Here is a 16874-nt window from a genome sequence, read left to right as displayed (position 1 = left end):
TATGGCAGAGCTGCTGAGCTTTCCCAAGGTGTAGGTGATCACTACTGGCCAGCGTGGTTCTGCTTTCTCTTCCCTTGATACTCAGTGGGGTGGATAGATACATGACTAGTGAAAGTCTATGAATTTCTATGTCAGCAATAGTTTGTTTCTTGTTTTCTTGGCTACTTAGTCATTCATGCCACTGGTGGCATGGCAGCCAGACTTTGCAGGGACAATGTGAGATGGCCGAGTCATTGAGCAGTGGGAGGCTTTCTGCCCGGTGTGTACTGTATGTCTCTGTGGGCATGATAGCTATCTCACATCGACATGGCATGGCTTCTAGGGAGCCTGAGTACTTTGTTGTCTCTTCTCCACCCTTCTCCCCACACTCTATATGGTAATCTTCCCCAGGAGGGAAGGGACAGATGGTTTATTCTCTGATTTACAGGTAGGGAACTGTGATGAGGGGAACACAAGGGCTTGCCCTGCAGACAGTTTAAAGAGCAGACTCTGCCTTCTGCTCTTGGGCCCTCTGCCTTACATATCGGCCTCTTGCCATTCTGGCCCACCACCTTATTCTCCTGTGAAAGAAAAAGGTTTAAGCCAGAAGGGGCTTGGGGCACTGGCAGGAGTCTTCCCCTTAACAATGCCTGGGTACTAAAGCCCCAGCTGTTGGTTTCCACACTTATCCTATTCTAAGGCTCAGGACCTTGCTCTTGCAATGGGGCAGCAGGAGGGGCAGGATGGATGGAAATAGAAGCTTCTTCAGGAGGGAGAACCTTGACCTGGCCACAGATATCCCTTCTCTATTTGGCCTCCCTGGTCTGCTGTAACTAGAAACTCAGGGTCCTGTAGTCACCTTTTCTATTGACTCTCCACCATATTAGGCCAGCTCTGAAGCCTGGCTTCTCTGTTTTTTGTTTGAAGTCTTCCTTGTCCTGTCCTATCTTACCAGGCTCCTACTAATCCTTTAGTTCTTAGAAAAGTCAGTACTCCAGAGAGCCATTCTTAATTCTTCCCACCTATTCCCAAGACCCTTTGTTTCATTCGCCCTTATTACTCTATTTTTCCCTACCATAATACTCACGACATGTTATTATGAGTGTGATTATGTTCTCCTTGATATGAGAGACAGAGTATGGGTCTGTCCTCAATGCTTAGAACTTGATAGCTTCTTCAAATATTTAATTGAGATTAGGCTTGTTTTTCCTTAAATTTTTTGGGTCATGTATTTGGCCTTTATTTCTTTTGGTCAGGGAACAAAGAGGAGTTGGGTTGGAGCTATTAAGGTAGAAGCACCTGTGTCTAGAACCCAGTTGAATACATGGGTCTGAGACTCGTGTAAAAAGGTCATCTCCTGGGGAAACAGATTTGGAAATCATTAGCAAGTCCTGGAAGGTGGCTTCCTATAGTCCCAACGCTGCTACCCAAGCAGTCTAGATTTGTTGCGATGGGGAGAACAGTATTGTAGGAGATGGAGTGCAGGGTTCTCTCTCCAATTAGATTTTCTTTCCCATGGACTTATCCATTCATTTTTCATCACAGAAATGGCCTGCACTTTCAACCCCCGAGAATGTAAACTGTCCAAACGAGAAGGGCAAAGCTATGGCTTCTTCCTGAGAATTGAGAAGGACACCGATGGCCACCTGGTCCGGGTGATTGAGAAGGGTAGCCCAGCAGAGAAGGCTGGCCTCCAGGATGGAGACAGAGTTCTTAGAATCAATGGTGTCTTTGTGGACAAGGAGGAGCATTTGCAGGTGAATGAAACATTTGGGATTTTTCTACAATCTCTTCAGCCCCCACATCTTTTCTGCTGATTTTAATTTTGGGGGTCAGTGGAGCTTGGTTCTTTCCTGGCTGCCACTGGCAAAGTAGGACACCTTTATCATTGTACTTCATGTTGGCCAATCAAGTCCCCTACAGGTAACCAAGAACTAAAAATTATTCTTAGATTTGAATAGTGTCAGTTGTAACGTGCATTGCATGTTCATTATATTCCAGAAACTGTGCTAGGCAATTTTATATTCATTATCTTGTTAAATCCTCATCATGACCCTGTGAGGTATATATTACCATCTCACAGATAAGGAAGCTAAGTACATGTAACGTAGCTTGCTAATATCTTTATCCAGTGACTATATGGGAGGGTCTGGCCTTAACCCCAATTCTGCCTGACTCTAAGTGGCTGCTCTTGTCACTGCACCAAGCTGTCCCCATAGACTTGGGAGGACCTGTTATGCTCTAGGACAGCATTCATCTGTAGAAAGGACCAGTCTTTGTAAGAGCCCTCTGGGTTGGGATTGGGCAACACTCCAGATTCCAACAGTGTCAGAGGTCCAGCCTAATCGGCACCTGGATCTTGGGAGGGCTGCTGTGGAGGCAGCTGGGGCACTATCTGCCTACTGCTTGAGTGTCAGGGGTCAGCTATCAGAATCTCCAGGGCTCGGTAGTGAGCTAGATTGTGAGCATTTCCCTCTGCCCATTGATGTAGGGTTACTAAAGTTATCTTTTTCTTCCTTCCTCCTAGGTTGTGGATCTGGTCAGAAAGAGTGGGAATTCAGTGACTTTACTAGTTCTGGATGGGGATTCCTATGAGAAAGCCATGAAAACAAAGGTAGACTTGAAAGAGTTGGGTCAAAGTCAGAAGGAGGTGGATTTGAATGATAAGAAACTGTCCCCTGTGATGAATGGAAGAGTGGAGACTTGGACCCAGCCACGGCTCTGCTACCTAGTGAAGGAGGGAAACAGCTATGGCTTCTCTCTGAAAACTGTCCAAGGTGAGCTTGCGGGTGGGGCATGGACAATAGCCTTCCAGAAGAAAGATGTTGTTATTGGTTAATGACTTTTCTTCTTTGACTACATTTCAGTTGCCATAGATATCTCACAGCAGCTTCATTGTCCCTCCCTGTCCCTTCCCTTGCGCAATTGTGCAATGAGAGATCAGGACAGTGGACAGCAGTAGGGTGAGGTGGAGAGGCACTGGGCACTCCTGTCCCCTAGTATTTTAGAGTGACCCTTTCAGGACAGAGGGTTAGAGCACTGATGCTTCTTTGTTATTCTTTTCCAGCTTCCTTAGGGTGAAGGTGGAAGGGAGAGTGGAGTAAGAGGCAAGAGGCTCTTCATAATAGCTACTTTTGAGTAAGACTGGTGTCTTTCTTCATTTCTCAAAGTGCCTGGGTAGTCACTCATTTACTCAACAAATTCTTGAGCACCTATTGATGTGTCAGAAACGGTTATAGTTGCTGAGGATACTGCAGAAATCTCTACCCTCTTGTAACATTTAAATATCCTCAGTTGCGGCCCAGCCTTGACTGTTCTGGGGTGTGTTCCTGACCTCTAGCTGAGAGGTACCTAGTGATTTGAGAGAAACCCTGGCCGTGAGGAAGTGCTAGAAGTTCTGTTTCTAGAATTTCAGAAGTGTGGATTGACCCATGCTCAGTCGACTATACTTGTGTAGTGGTTTCTCTGGGATGCAGGTAGAAACCACAGGAGCTATGTTACCTGGTAACACCTTCAATGTTGCCCCTGCCCACTTTCTTTCTGGTAGTGGAGAAGCACTAGTGGTGGGTCACAATTTGGTGAGTGATAAAGGAGCAAACCAATGGTAAATTTAAAATTGTTTCCAAGGCTTATTTAACCTGTAGCAAGAGATGTTATCTAGCTTTAAGAGGTACTAGAGTACTTCAAAAAGTTCACAGGAAGATTTGTATTATTGTTTAATTCTATTTTTCCACAAACTTTTTGAAGTACCCTCACATTTCTCAAGTTTGCTAGTTATTAAACACAATGGTGTAGGTGGTCAAAGGAAACTTGGCATTTCTTACAAGTCCACTATCAGTAAAATGGTGAAAAAAAAAAATTCAGATTCTACTCACCTGGCTCTAGTGCTAATGTGCATGGTGAATAGGTTAGCTTTCTTTATAAAGAAAATATTTTCTTCAGGACAAATATATGAAAAGGTAACAAGAGAAATGTTAAGTGTTTAAGGAAGCAGAGTTTGCTACTGTTATACAGTGATTTAGATAGTCATTATGAGCTATCCTTTGCCTAGACTGAAATGTTAATATCTTCAAATAATTGACAGCATTTCTTTAAGCAGCTCCTAAATCACATTACCGAAGTGTAGGCGTGCTCTTCTCTCTCTCCTGTGCCTCTGTCCTATTAGCCTGCATCAGTGAGATTTACTGACTCCCTTGGTGTGTGATGGTTGGTGATAATGCTAATTAAAGAGGAGGGAATGGAATAGGTGCCTTCTAATTCTACAAATGCAAAGAAAGGGAGTGTCACACAATGATGCAACAGGGGTATGGTTTGGTACTTTCTGGTTCAAGAGGCCAATGCCACCTGACATTCCTTCCTTGCATTTAGTTGGGCTCAGAAATTCTATTCAAATCAACAAATACCCACTGGAAATGGCTGTGTCAAGCTTTGCACGAAGAGCTTTAACTGAGATTCTAGATCAGAAGCCAAGGGCTATTTGAGTTAGCTCTGAAACTGGAAGTCCTAATTTCACATTATTGGGAGAAAACCTTTTCCATTGGACTTATAGATTTTCTGTGTGTTGGAGTTCACTGCCTACTCTCTCCCAGGTAAAAAGGGAGTGTACATGACAGATATAACACCTCAAGGTGTGGCTATGAAAGCTGGTGTCCTGGATGATGATCGCTTGATTGAAGTGAATGGAGAGAATGTAGAAGATGCCAAACACGAGGAAATAGTTGAAAAGGTACGCCCCAAAGGGGTGGTTTTCTTATACTATCTTTCACTCTATTATCACTGGAAGTGACAGGAAGATAGAGTGGTAGGTGCCAGGATGAGTTTATGATGGGAGGAATATCCAGTTGAGTTGCCCCTTTGTATTAGGGGGTGAACAGACTCCCTAGAGGCATAAGCAGTGTTAGTATAGGGTTTTGGAATAAGGCTTTGCTAGTTTCACCTCAAGAGGTATAAGGAATCATTAACTTTGTCTTTTCAATCTTATTTATACTTCATTGGGAGCCCCCTCTGAATTTATAATAAATTCAGTATTGAGCTGCTGATATGAAAATGTTTTAATAGGAACTGGAAGATAACCAATGTGTTGAATACAGAGCTACATATACAGAATATTGGAAGGCCTGATACCCCAAATCTTATGTCCCAGCATGGTTTCATGACACATGAAAAAACACTCCAAGGTTTTTCCTTTGAGGTCTATGGAACGTTAAAAATTAACCACCCTCTTTCCTCTCGATAGAATGATCTCTCAAAGTGGACGCTTATTTTCTTTTCCATTCCAAACTCCTATTCTAGCCTTCACCTAGAATTTTCTGAATTTCAGCTCTCACTTGGGTTCAGTTAGCATCTGTGTGGGTAATATCATTCTTAACAAAGGGAAAAACAACAGCTATAGAAGTAGAGACAGAAAAATACCAGTTAGGTGGTAGGAAATAGTACAACAACTTAAACTCAGGCCCTGTATCCTGTTTTCTGTTGAATCTAAAGACTGTGCGCCTCAATGTGGAAACTTTCTTATTCCCCAGCATTGTTCTGGGGGGTGATGTTGTTCCTCATCTACATGTGTGGTTGCAGGTGAAGAAGTCAGGAAGCCATATCATGTTTTTGCTGCTGGACAAAGAAACCAACAAGCAGCATAGTGAGCAGAAGATACAATTCAAGAGAGAAACAGCCAGTTTGAAACTGCTACCCCACCAGCCTCGAGTTGTGGACATGAAGAAAGGAAGCAATGGCTATGGTTTCTATCTGAGGGCAGGCCCAGAACAGAAAGGTAAGGCACTAGAAGAGCAGAAAACCTGGTAGTGTAACCACCAATTCTTCGTTCCAATCAGATTCCAGAGCTCCATCAGGCCCCCATCCCCCCACCAGATACACGAGGGGAACAAGAAGACACTAGGAAGCATAGCTGAGTCAGTTTCTATGTCACATGGGGACCTGATGCTGGGCATCCTAGAGTTTCCATATGAGAATAAGGCAGAATTTGGGATCTGGCCAGTGGTATGCTGGTAAATTGGCTCTCTGGAAAAGAAGTTCTAACTTGTAATATCTGTTGATTTGTGGTATATATACAACCACCATGTCTGATTTCAAGCTATGATGTTGCTGAACACAAAGTTGACAAGTGTTGCAAAGAATTTGCTCCTGTGGGCTGGTGTGAGTAGGCTGGAGCACACTAGATCTGAGGCAGGGGCATGGGTCACGATCCGGGACTCAGATAGAACCAGGAGTCTTTCTGCTTCCTTGTAATGCAACAAGAAAAGAACTAAGGTCCTTTCAGGGAAGGTGAGTACATAAAAGAATATAGGCTTAGGCCGTGTAAACTGTGTATTCACCCAGAAGTTGCTATTTTCTTCATCTTATATATGTTTACATTAATTCATCAAATATTAATTTGGTTCATGTTATATAAAAACATCCTCAAGACCTTTGAAAAAATCAGGTGAATCAGACAGGAATTCTTCAGTCAAGGAGCTGCTTAGTAGAGGAGATAAGACACATATCCATAACTGAAGGTAGACAGTGATAAGCACTTTAATATGAAGGGTGTTCAAAAAGTTCATGGATTTGTATTATCTTTTAATTCAGTTTTTCAATGAACTTTTTGAAGTACCCTTGTACAGGGACAGATAAATTACCATGGGAATTCAAGATTAGAGTAAGCTTTTCTCATTAAAAAGGCACTGGAAAGCCTTATTGTAGAGGTGGCCCTTGAGCTCAGCCTTTGTAGTATGTGTAGAATTCGGAAAAGTAGATGGATCCAGGGCAAGGAAGATCATTCCAGGAAGGTAGGAGTTACGTGAACAAAGTGGGAAAATATGGGAATAGTTTGACGCATCTGATATGCAGTCCAAGAATCCAAGTTAGAAAGGTAGGCTGCCGAGGCATGATGAGGCAACTTCAATGTCAGGTAGAGAAGTTTGGACTGGGCTCATTAGTTGATGGGGAGTTAAAAGTTTTTTGAGCAGTTTGAGTGAGAAGGAAAAAAATAAACTTAGAGTGTCTTGGAGGCTTTGCATATCTCAATTACTCCTACAATTCTGCAAGAATTGCTGAAATTGAAGGCTTAGAGAAGAAGCAGTAATTATGTAAAGTTAGTTAGATATGGTACAGCTGGGACCAAACTCAGGGCTGTTTAGTTCCAAAGCCCATGCTCATTCCATTGCACTGGGGAGTGACTTGGTCAGACATGTGCCTCAAGATGGATCAGAAGGCAAATTTGTTTTGGAGGAGAGAAGAATTGGGGAAGGGAGAGCAGTTGGTAAGGTGCTTTAGTAGTTTAGGCAAATTCTAGGTAGCAACTGATACAAAATAAATTCAGAGCAAGGGAGGTAGGACTAGAGAAAAGGGATGTATAAAATATTAAGGCAGCATCAAAGGACTTAGCAATTGATTAAATATGGTAAGTGGATGCTGAGGAAGAATCAGTTGCTAAGTGCTCCACTAACAGGTGACCAAGAGGTGGGGCTTTGTGATGGAGAATAGGCAGAGATGAGTTTTTGGTTTGAATACATTACACTCAAGGGATCTATGAGATATCTTATTAGAAATACCCAGCAGCTAGCTGGAAGAGTGAAACTGGAGCTTGTTAAAATCGTTTGAGGGACAAAAAAAGTGTGAGAGATGGGGAGGCATCTGGTAAAGATAGTTGAAGTCAAGGGCCAGCCTGTGGCTCACTTGGGAGAGTGTGGTGCCAATAACACCAAGGCCACAGGTTCAGATCTCTATATAGGGATGGCTGGTTGGCTCACTTGGGAGAGTGTGGTGCTGACAACACCAAGTCCAGGGTATAGATCCCCTTACCAGTCATCATTTTTTTTAAAAAAAAAAAAGTTGAAGTTAGGAGGAGAAAGCTAAAGACATTTTTGAGGAATGTACACATAAATACATTCACCGTTGAGTATACCCAATTGCTACTAAAAAGCCAGCATGGGTTTCCTAAGGTCTGAAGTCTTCGGTTTTGTTCTTCATTCTTCCTTTCCTCCCCCGTTTTATGCCTTAGCTTCTATATAAGGGGTATGGACACAAGTATGCCCACTGGCTTCCTGGGAACTTGCTCACCCTTAATGCTTAGCAGGCTGTTTTGTCAAGATTAAATGTCAGACACTTTTAGTAACAACGTGATTCTTCCTTTTAAGACCCTTTCTTTGTTAATGGTGGGGTTTGTTTCTGGAGTGAGTTGTGAGCAGGAAATGAGCCTGGATAGGGCAGATATAAGATCCCTGAAATGCCAGTGTAAGGAACAGTAGTTGTACTCAGCATGCCTTTTAAACCTATTTCACCAGGGCCTTGGACTCCAGCAGAAATCCCAGTTTGTTTAGGTGCCTTTCTGATAATTTTATCTTTTTGGGGGTTGGGGAGGGTAGGTCAAATCATCAAGGACATAGATTCTGGAAGTCCAGCAGAGGAGGCTGGCTTGAAGAACAATGACCTCGTAATTGCTGTTAACGGCGAGTCTGTGGAGACCCTCGATCATGACAGAGTGGTGGAAATGATTAGAAAGGGTGGAGATCAGACTTCACTGCTGGTGGTAGACAAAGAGACAGACAACATGTATAGACTGGTAAGTAGTACAAGGCCACATATTCACACACTAAGGTTGGGCCCATTCTCTCACGCCCTCCAAGTTTGGGCTGAGTTACTACTTTGTTCTTCAAACTGGAAGGGGCATAACAATCATGACTAGGGCTAAATTGAAGCTCAAATTGGTAGTGATAAGAGAATGCCTTGTGATTGGTAAATGAGTTTTAAGTCCTTGGACTTAAGATTTTTAAAGAACTTGCAAACGTATCTGCAGAATCACTCTTGATGATCTGAGGATATCTGTGGAGAACAGGAGCCTGGAAATAAGCAGATATAGCCCTAACTTTCCAACATAGGAAATAATTGGATTTTAAACTGTAGATCAGTAAGTTCTATCAATTTCATGTAAAAGCCTAAAAAGTATTAAACCGCTTGTGAGCCCTTAGCAAACAAAGGGAATAGAAACCAATTCACCAAGACCAAGTTGAATCAAACTGCCCTTACTTCCTCCTAACGCTTACTCATAACACCTACTATCTGCATGTTTTAAGGTTTTAAAACACTTTTATTTTATCGCAAGAACTGAGGTTCAGCCTAGTTCTAGTCAGACATCTGGGGGCCTTTTAAGTACCATATGCCTTGCTAGGTGTTGGTCATAAAGATGAAGATAAATGGTTCTTGCTCTATGTGATATACAATAATAGGAGCATCCAAACGTACATAAATGATAGAGGGAGGAACATTACGAGTGGTAAGATTAGCCCCTTTTTATAGATTAGGAAATAGAAGCTTAGAGAGATTAAGTGACTTGCTAAAGTCACTCAACTTAGTATTTGAACCCAAGTTCTTGGGCTCTTAATGCATCATTCCATATTCCTTCTCAGCACATTTTGATTAGATATTTCAAGATAATCTTATAAACGATATTAAATAATAAACTGGGCAATAGAAAAATGGGTTTTTAGCTAGTTGAACAATCATACCTAGAGAATAACTGATATTGGAGCAATGTCAACCTGAACAGAAGTCTCTAATGGCATGCTATTTGTTCCTATCCTAAAATAGTTTATTAAATTTGGATGAAGACATGGAAAACATACTTATACATTGAGATGACTTAAAGCAACGATGGATAATTAATTTGCTGGAAGGTGTAATTAATATTCAAAAATATCTAGTCAGGACAGAAGAATAAAAACAAGATTAAATTTAAACAGGAATAAATTTCAAGTACTATACTAACTTAAAAGTAAATTGTATGAATACCAAATAGTGAGATCTGCTTTGATGACTATAGAAAAAGATCAGAAATTTGATGATACTCCAAGTAGCTGCCCCCACCTAAAAAAGGAAATTTAAAGTGACATTAATTGATACTCGGCTTCTGGAGATGATCATCTCTCTGTACTGACTTGGTTGGACCATACTTGAAATTAATATAACCTTTGGCAAGTTATCCTCTCTGTACCTGTTTCCTTAGTTCTAAGATGGGGGTAGCTACTGTGAAGGGTGGCTATGAGGGTTAATTGAGCTAATATTTAGGGTGTGCAGAATAATGCCTCATGCATATAAATGTGACATTTGTTAAATCAATATTGTGTCCAGTTCTGAGAACCTCACTTTAAGAGAGCCGGTGACAAGAAAGGTAGCAGTTTTTGGAAGCCATCACATGAGTATTTAGCTTAAATAAGCATAGGCTTTGGAAAAGAAAGGAGAGCATCTTTGAGAATTTGAAAGGATATTTATTATTACATATGAGAGTAGACATTTTTTTGAGGTGTTCTTTGGGGCACAGCTGGACCAAACAGAGGAGCTATCAGCAGCTAGCTTTTGGCTTAATAACAGTTGAAGATGACGGAAATGGGGAGTCATTTCTGCATAGTGGTGACCTCCTAGCTGGTAGAAAAGTAGAAGTCAGAAGTCCACTGCTCTGGGTGTTATAAAGGGGATTCTGGCATTGAGTCTTTTCCAATTCTTTCTAATCTTATGACAGAAGGATCACAGAATGATTTAACTGTAACCTTTCTCTTTTGGTTAATATAAAGGAGGACGTTATCAAAAAAGATGCCTGCCCTTATCTTCCTTCCCCCTCCCCAAAGTAAGCTCCACAGGTTGGGGTGAGGGGTGGATCTTTGAGATATTCCAGTGAATAAAACAAACACTGATAACAGTTCCTGGCACACACTAGGCAACCAAATATTTAAATAAAGAATGAATAAAAATTTATTAAGTGTTTTAATGTTACTGTACTATACCTCAAGATGAGCTGCTATCAGATACAGTTGATTTGCTTGTTTGGGTAGTGATATCAGGTATTTCTGCATATAATGAGTCACTTTGGAGTCTTTCTCTTTAAAATGTGGAAAATTATCAATGTGGAACATTTGCAAGTACATCACTGGAAGATTTAGTTAGTTGAATTGGGTGACTGCGAGGTTCTGTGATAGTGCTACTCTCATTTAGAAAGGAAGGAGTTGTGGTCTTGTGGTTAGTAAGACAGATGGCAACCAGAGGACCCCAAATCTAATTTTAGCCAGGCTGCTGAACAGTGTTATAAGAGGCAAAGCACAAATACTGTGCTTACCTTCAGTTGCTCGATTTCCTATTCACTGCCTAACAAATGTTCTGCACACTTGTGAGCAGCAGTTTAACTGCTGATCCAGGATCATATCATACCCAAATCTGTCCTCCCAACTAAAACCCATAGCCAGCTAAGCTATTAATTCTTTTAAAAAAATCAATCGTGTTTCCTGTTCTATGCCTCTTCTGTATTCAAGACCATCATTGCTTTCCTCACATGAATGGTCTGGGAGTTGAGATGGAGGAGAAGTATTTAAAGACGGTGGGGAGTTTGGTGTAACAGAAGTAACAACTAATGGTTACAACAATAAACAGTAGAGTACAAGTGATCCCAGGACTGAAGGGGAGGGGAGTGGCAAGTAGCAAAGGGTTGACATGGACTTTTGTTACAATATGTGACCATATGATAGCTGTCACCTTCCCCCAAATCTTTGAGTCTTCAGATAGTGATAAAAAGTCTCGTGTTTTACTTTCTCTAATGTGTTTAGGGAGCTCTCAGGACTATCTAACTGAAGGGAAGGGTCAGAGGAATCTACTTTGTATGAGATACTAAGCTAGTCACTCAGACGTGTTATATCTCAGAAGTCTAACATGCCCTTATCCATGTTTGGAATTGATAACGCAGAACCTCTATTCTAATCTCAAGAGGGGGATTGCCTATGGGTTGTTCAGTGACTTGTTCACTATCATGGAGTCAGAAGAAACTAGCAATTCTGTTAGACATCTTTTTGGATCCTTGTACAGTGTTCTATAATGCTTTTATGTACATGTATGTAGTTGTGTACATTTTTATACATATTACTCTATAACCAAGTTCAATCTTCTTTTATACCTTTCCTGGTTGGGACAGTCGAGAAATTTTACAGCCTACAGTCAGATATATCTGAAAGAAGAGTGGGACATGTATGACACCTTGTAAATTAAACCAGCACATTTGATAAAATATAATTAAGGTGAATGTCTTTTTTTCCCCCTTTATTTTCAAAAGGCTCGTTTTTCTCCATTTCTCTACTATCAAAGCCAAGAACTGCCTAATGGTTCTGTTAAGGAGGATGCAGCTTCCACTCCTACTGCTACTCCTCTGACAGTCTCAAGTCCAGATACTAAAGAGGAAGTTGATCATAAACCTAAACTCTGCAGGCTGGTTAAAGGTGAAAACGGCTATGGCTTTCACTTAAAAGCGATTCAGGGTCTGCCAGGCTCATGCATCAAAGAGGTAAGGTAATCTGTTTCCAGCAGCCCAACAAATACAGTCACAAGACAGTCTTAGCTTCTCCTACCCACTGATGGCTTAGTAAAAAGGTTACACTGAAGGCTACATTGAGGGTCTCACTTGGGTTAGATAAATGCAGTCATGGTCCCGTACCCTTTAAGTTAGCTACTACATTGTAAGGTCACATCTTTTGCTTCCCAAACATCTGTTCCACCTCATAGTCTCTCTAGACACTTTCAAATCAAACAGAGTAAACTGGCAGGACTGTAGTTTACAGTCACTACCACCTCTGACTGGCAGTGATGCCCGTTTGCTTCTGTACATTTGGCATACTACCCCTACTGCGTGGATTGACAGTGAGAAGAAGACTGTCCCTGTGCCTCTCAAGTTGGGAGTAAGGAAGGGAGACCTAGGTAACCTAATGCCTTCAGCCCAGAAGACACAATATGATATTCAACCATTGTTTGTAACACTTATCTGAGTATGGAAGTTGTAGCTATCCTAAGTAGAAAAGCTTTAAGCACCTTTCTTAACTTTGTACTTAAGGAGAAATAATAACATAATTAATAATAAATTCTCTTCAACTATCCTCTGAGGGAAAGCTAGTCTAACATGCTCTTATCCACGTTTGGAATTGAAAATTCAGAACCTCTCTTTTACAGGTACAGAAGAGCGGCCCTGCTGACTTGGCTGGGCTGGAGGATGAGGACATCATCATTGAAGTGAACGGGGTGAATGTGCTAGTTGAATCCTATGAGAAGGTGGTGGACAGAATCCAGAGCAGTGGGGAGAATGTTACACTCTTGGTTTGTGGAAAGAAGGCCTATAACTATTTTGAAGCTAGGAAAATCCCTATTGTTTCCTCCATGGCTGATCCACTGGATGCCCCTCCAGATTTCAAAGAAGGAACATTGGCGGAGTCACAGCACAACTCGCACATGGCAAAAGAACGAGTGAGTGTTGATGCATTTCTTTTAGTGATCTAATTTGCCAGAGTATGGTAAAGTCCCTAATAAGTATACCTTATGTTTGTGTTTACCACGAATTTTCTAAAATACTAGAAAATGACAATGTAAAGATAACTAGCAAATCAAGTTATTATGAAGGACAGGAGACAGGACAACAAATTTCTTATTTTCATAGCATGTAGTCAGTAAATCAAGAAATAAAAGAATGAAGCTTTTCAAAACTGTAATAGGAACCATGAGAAAAAAAAAATTAGACTAGGTACCAATTCTGGTTCTGTTACTTATCAGCCTTGGGAAAATGAATTTAGTCATGCTGTGCCTCAGTTTCCTCACCTATAAAACAGTGATAATTTGTAGGATAGTTGTCAAGATTATATTACCTAAGACTATTAAAGTATTTTGAATAGTGCCTAGCTCACAATGAACATAAAAATGAATCAGGATGGTTAATATTTTTTAAATAATTGGCAGGTATTACAGCTTTATTACTAGGAAAGATTAAACATTACCCTGTATATATATTTGCATTAAATAGATTCCTTGGTGTGTCTGTTTTATATTTTTTCCAATTTCTTTTCAGAAATGAACTTGAGTTCCAAAAGTACACTGCCTTATCCAAGTGCATAAAGAAAATTTATGGCAAAGCCAGGATTCTAAAAGTTTAATTCTAGTGATTGGTGATATAAATAACAATACAGTCTGCCCTCCATATTGGTAGATTCCACATTAGTGCACTCAACCAAAATATTCAGAAAAAAATTAATTGCATCTGTACTGAACATGTACAGACTTTTTTGGTCATTGTTCTGTAAACAATACACTGTAACAACTATTAACATAGCATTTACATTGTATTAGGTATTATAAGTAATCTAGTGATGATTTAAAGTATGTGGGAGGATGTGCTTAGGTTATATGCAAATACTACACTGTATTATATCAGTAACTTGAGCATCTCTGGGGGAGGTCCTGGAACCAGTTCCCTGTGGATACTCATTTTAATGAACACACACAATAGACCTTGACCTTGTATTCTGGAATGCTTAACAAAGAAAGTATTCTAGTTGTCTTCTAAAAATTCTATAATTCCTCTCTGGGAAGTCAATTATAGTACTATGCTAGTCTTATGAAAAAGAAATAGACATTAATAAATTAGTGAATCAAACAGCAAGCTGGAAACAAAGCTAAGTACAAAATTCAAGTCACCTGGCTAGTAAGTGACTCTACTCCCTGACTTAAGTCATGCAACTCTAGAATAGATAATCTCTCCTGATGTTCACACTCTACCACTTGTAAATCCTTTTTCTTTAACACAGGCCCACAGTACAGCCTCACATTCTTCTTCTAATTCTGAAGATACAGAGTTGTGATGAGAAAAAACAACGGCTTTGGCTGACAGCTGTTTCTGGCTGTTTAACAGGAATCCTTTCTCAAGGAGTGAGCTGCCACTTGTTTACTGTCTCTGTTAAAGAACAACTCCTCTGGAAACAATTCATCATGTGTGATTGTCTTCTGTTGTCATCTGCCTTAGGTGCAGCTATTGCAAATGGATTATTTATTGTCAACTTAGAAAAAGCTAAGGCAGAAGCCAAATTCTTTTCATGTGATCTCTTCCAAGCTTCAACCTAAGCACATTTCTCTGTATGATGATATCTTACTTCTATATGATCCTTGAGGACCAAAAATGATTCATAAACCTCTATTATGTGAGAGCTGCTAATTAAAGTACCTGAGCAGATAAGCCTATTAAAATTATGCTTTTGTAACAATGTTGTGGTTGCTAGAATAAATACCATTAAAAATGCCTTTTGAATATGCTTGAAACTTTCCTGGTAGCTGGATTTATACAGTAATACTAGATCCCTGTGTCACGAACAATAAGTAACATGGTTAATAGGGCTTTTATTTTGGATAAACTTTTTATACTTTAACCTTCATTTGCCAGTAGAAACCCAAAACACAATAAAATACAAAATAAGACCTTAGTAATAAAAGGAAACTTCAAGAAAATAAAACTCAGGATTTTCTTAAATTGCATTTCTGAATATTCTAAATATTTTCCTTTTACAGATGAATAAATTGAATCCCAGGCTAGAAAAGTGACTTATTCCAGTTAACATTATTCATTGTTTTACCCCATAGCATGAGGGGCAGATGGAAACAAAAAATGGAAACATCATTATTGAAATGAATGAAGGGTATTTACTCTTAAAAATGAGTAATACTAAGTTAAAAGGAAATCAGGAAAAATGACATACCTGAAGTCTCTCTTCTGGTAGAATCTATTTCACCCTTTCCCAAAAAGGGCAGATAACCTCTTGGTTATTTTAATGGGGCAGGAGTCGGATGCTAACTCATGGTAGGTCACACAAGCATAATACCAAGCTATGCATGACAAAATGAACCTAAGGCCAAATTGTTATAATTTGATTTTAATAACAATCTCAAGGGAAAGCCGTAACCTTCTCCATGGGAACCTTAACTCAAAACAGAAATCCTCTGTGTTTGGCCCAGCTACCATAGACATCTCTTGCCCCAGAGGTCCAGTGTATTTCCCCCCCCTGGCTCTTCTCCTGACTCCCTGGCACTGCACCAGCCTCGAATCTATACAGGATGCTCTCTACTGAGTACTGCCTTGAGTTACTTCTCCCTTTCATGTTCTAGCTGATGCTACTTATGATCACAGTATCATGGAGGAGGAAGGTGTATGCTGGAGGTAGAATATGCCACCACATCATTTTTGTTTAAAAAATATTAGGCCTTGGTCCCCTTCAGTTTTTCCCCTTACATCCAAATTTTGACACTACTGGCCTCTAGCAATCTGTAACAGGCATGAGTTCAAGGTGTCATATGCTTCTCTGGTGCCTGTTTGTGAGCCAAGTAGAGGAATAGTATGCTGGAGAGAGCGCTGACCAGGAAGATCACATCAAACCAACGGTGGTAAAAGTTGAACTGCAGTTCTCCAAGGACTTCAGTGATTATGGTGCGGTACTCTAGAGGCATACTCATTCGGATCAGTAGCACAGAGGAGACGAAGTACATGCCCTGTAAGTCAAACAAATTAACTCTGGAATTATTTTAAATGTAGTAAGGGACAGGTCAAAGGAAATTGTTAAAATATTTAAAAGTATAAAACACATTTCTAGTATTTTACAGCTGTAAATGTGAATGAAGCTGGTTTGTTAAACTTACCATTATCTGTGCTAATAGCAGGACAATGACATTGGAGGACTTACTGCTGGAGATGGCATAAAAGAACTGTCAGGAAAGGGAAGACAGACGAATTTACATAGTACTGCTAGATTCTTGTGTCATGAAAAATAAGTAATATGGTTAATATTAAGAGTGTCTCTTCAATGCCACAATTCTATATAGAACAATTCATATGATTAAGGCTAAAAAGAAGAGACTTAAAATAGACTGCTGAAAAAGTAGCTCGTATAACATATGAAAGGATTCCTATCACTATCAAACCTCAGAAACTATGTGATGCATATGACTTTAACATCACTATAAAACATCAAAACAGATTATTCCGGGCCACTCCAAGCATTTTTAATTGTTACTAGACTCCTGAACTCTTTCCAAACTGTGCTAGATGCCTGGAAATCCCTTCC

The 16874-nt window shown here is 40.2% G+C and overlaps 2 protein-coding genes across 3 annotated transcripts in view; one reads left to right on the top strand and one right to left on the bottom strand.

Annotated features, from left to right (window-relative positions):
* Positions 1-1526: 1526 nt before the first annotated feature.
* On the top strand, positions 1527-14649 carry PDZK1 (PDZ domain containing 1). Of its 2 annotated transcripts, XM_063106727.1 has the most exons (8): positions 1527-1736; positions 2507-2756; positions 4569-4705; positions 5551-5746; positions 8340-8536; positions 12065-12292; positions 12952-13242; positions 14574-14649. In XM_063106727.1, exons 1-8 carry the CDS (start codon positions 1527-1529, stop codon positions 14625-14627), a joined length of 1563 nt encoding a protein of 520 aa, XP_062962797.1. In that variant the 3' UTR covers positions 14628-14649. The 2 variants fall into 2 exon arrangements, with proteins under 2 accessions (XP_062962797.1, XP_062962798.1); XM_063106728.1 differs by lacking the exons at positions 4569-4705; positions 5551-5746.
* Positions 14650-15324: 675 nt separating this feature from the next.
* The window catches only part of GPR89A (G protein-coupled receptor 89A), a 42083-nt gene continuing 40533 nt past the window's right edge, over positions 15325-16874 (bottom strand). The window contains exons 13-14 of the mRNA XM_063105230.1: positions 16450-16515; positions 15325-16302 (exon numbers count right to left, since the gene is read on the bottom strand). Of these exons, the coding sequence (XP_062961300.1) occupies positions 16096-16302; positions 16450-16515 (273 nt within the window). The 3' untranslated portion in view covers positions 15325-16095. The remainder of the gene's footprint in view (positions 16303-16449; positions 16516-16874) is intronic.

Source organism: Cynocephalus volans, chromosome 8, assembly GCF_027409185.1.
Source record: "Cynocephalus volans isolate mCynVol1 chromosome 8, mCynVol1.pri, whole genome shotgun sequence".
Lineage (NCBI taxonomy): Eukaryota > Metazoa > Chordata > Mammalia > Dermoptera > Cynocephalidae > Cynocephalus > Cynocephalus volans.
Note: the sequence above shows the minus strand (reverse complement) of the source record. Positions and strands in the feature narration are given on the sequence as shown.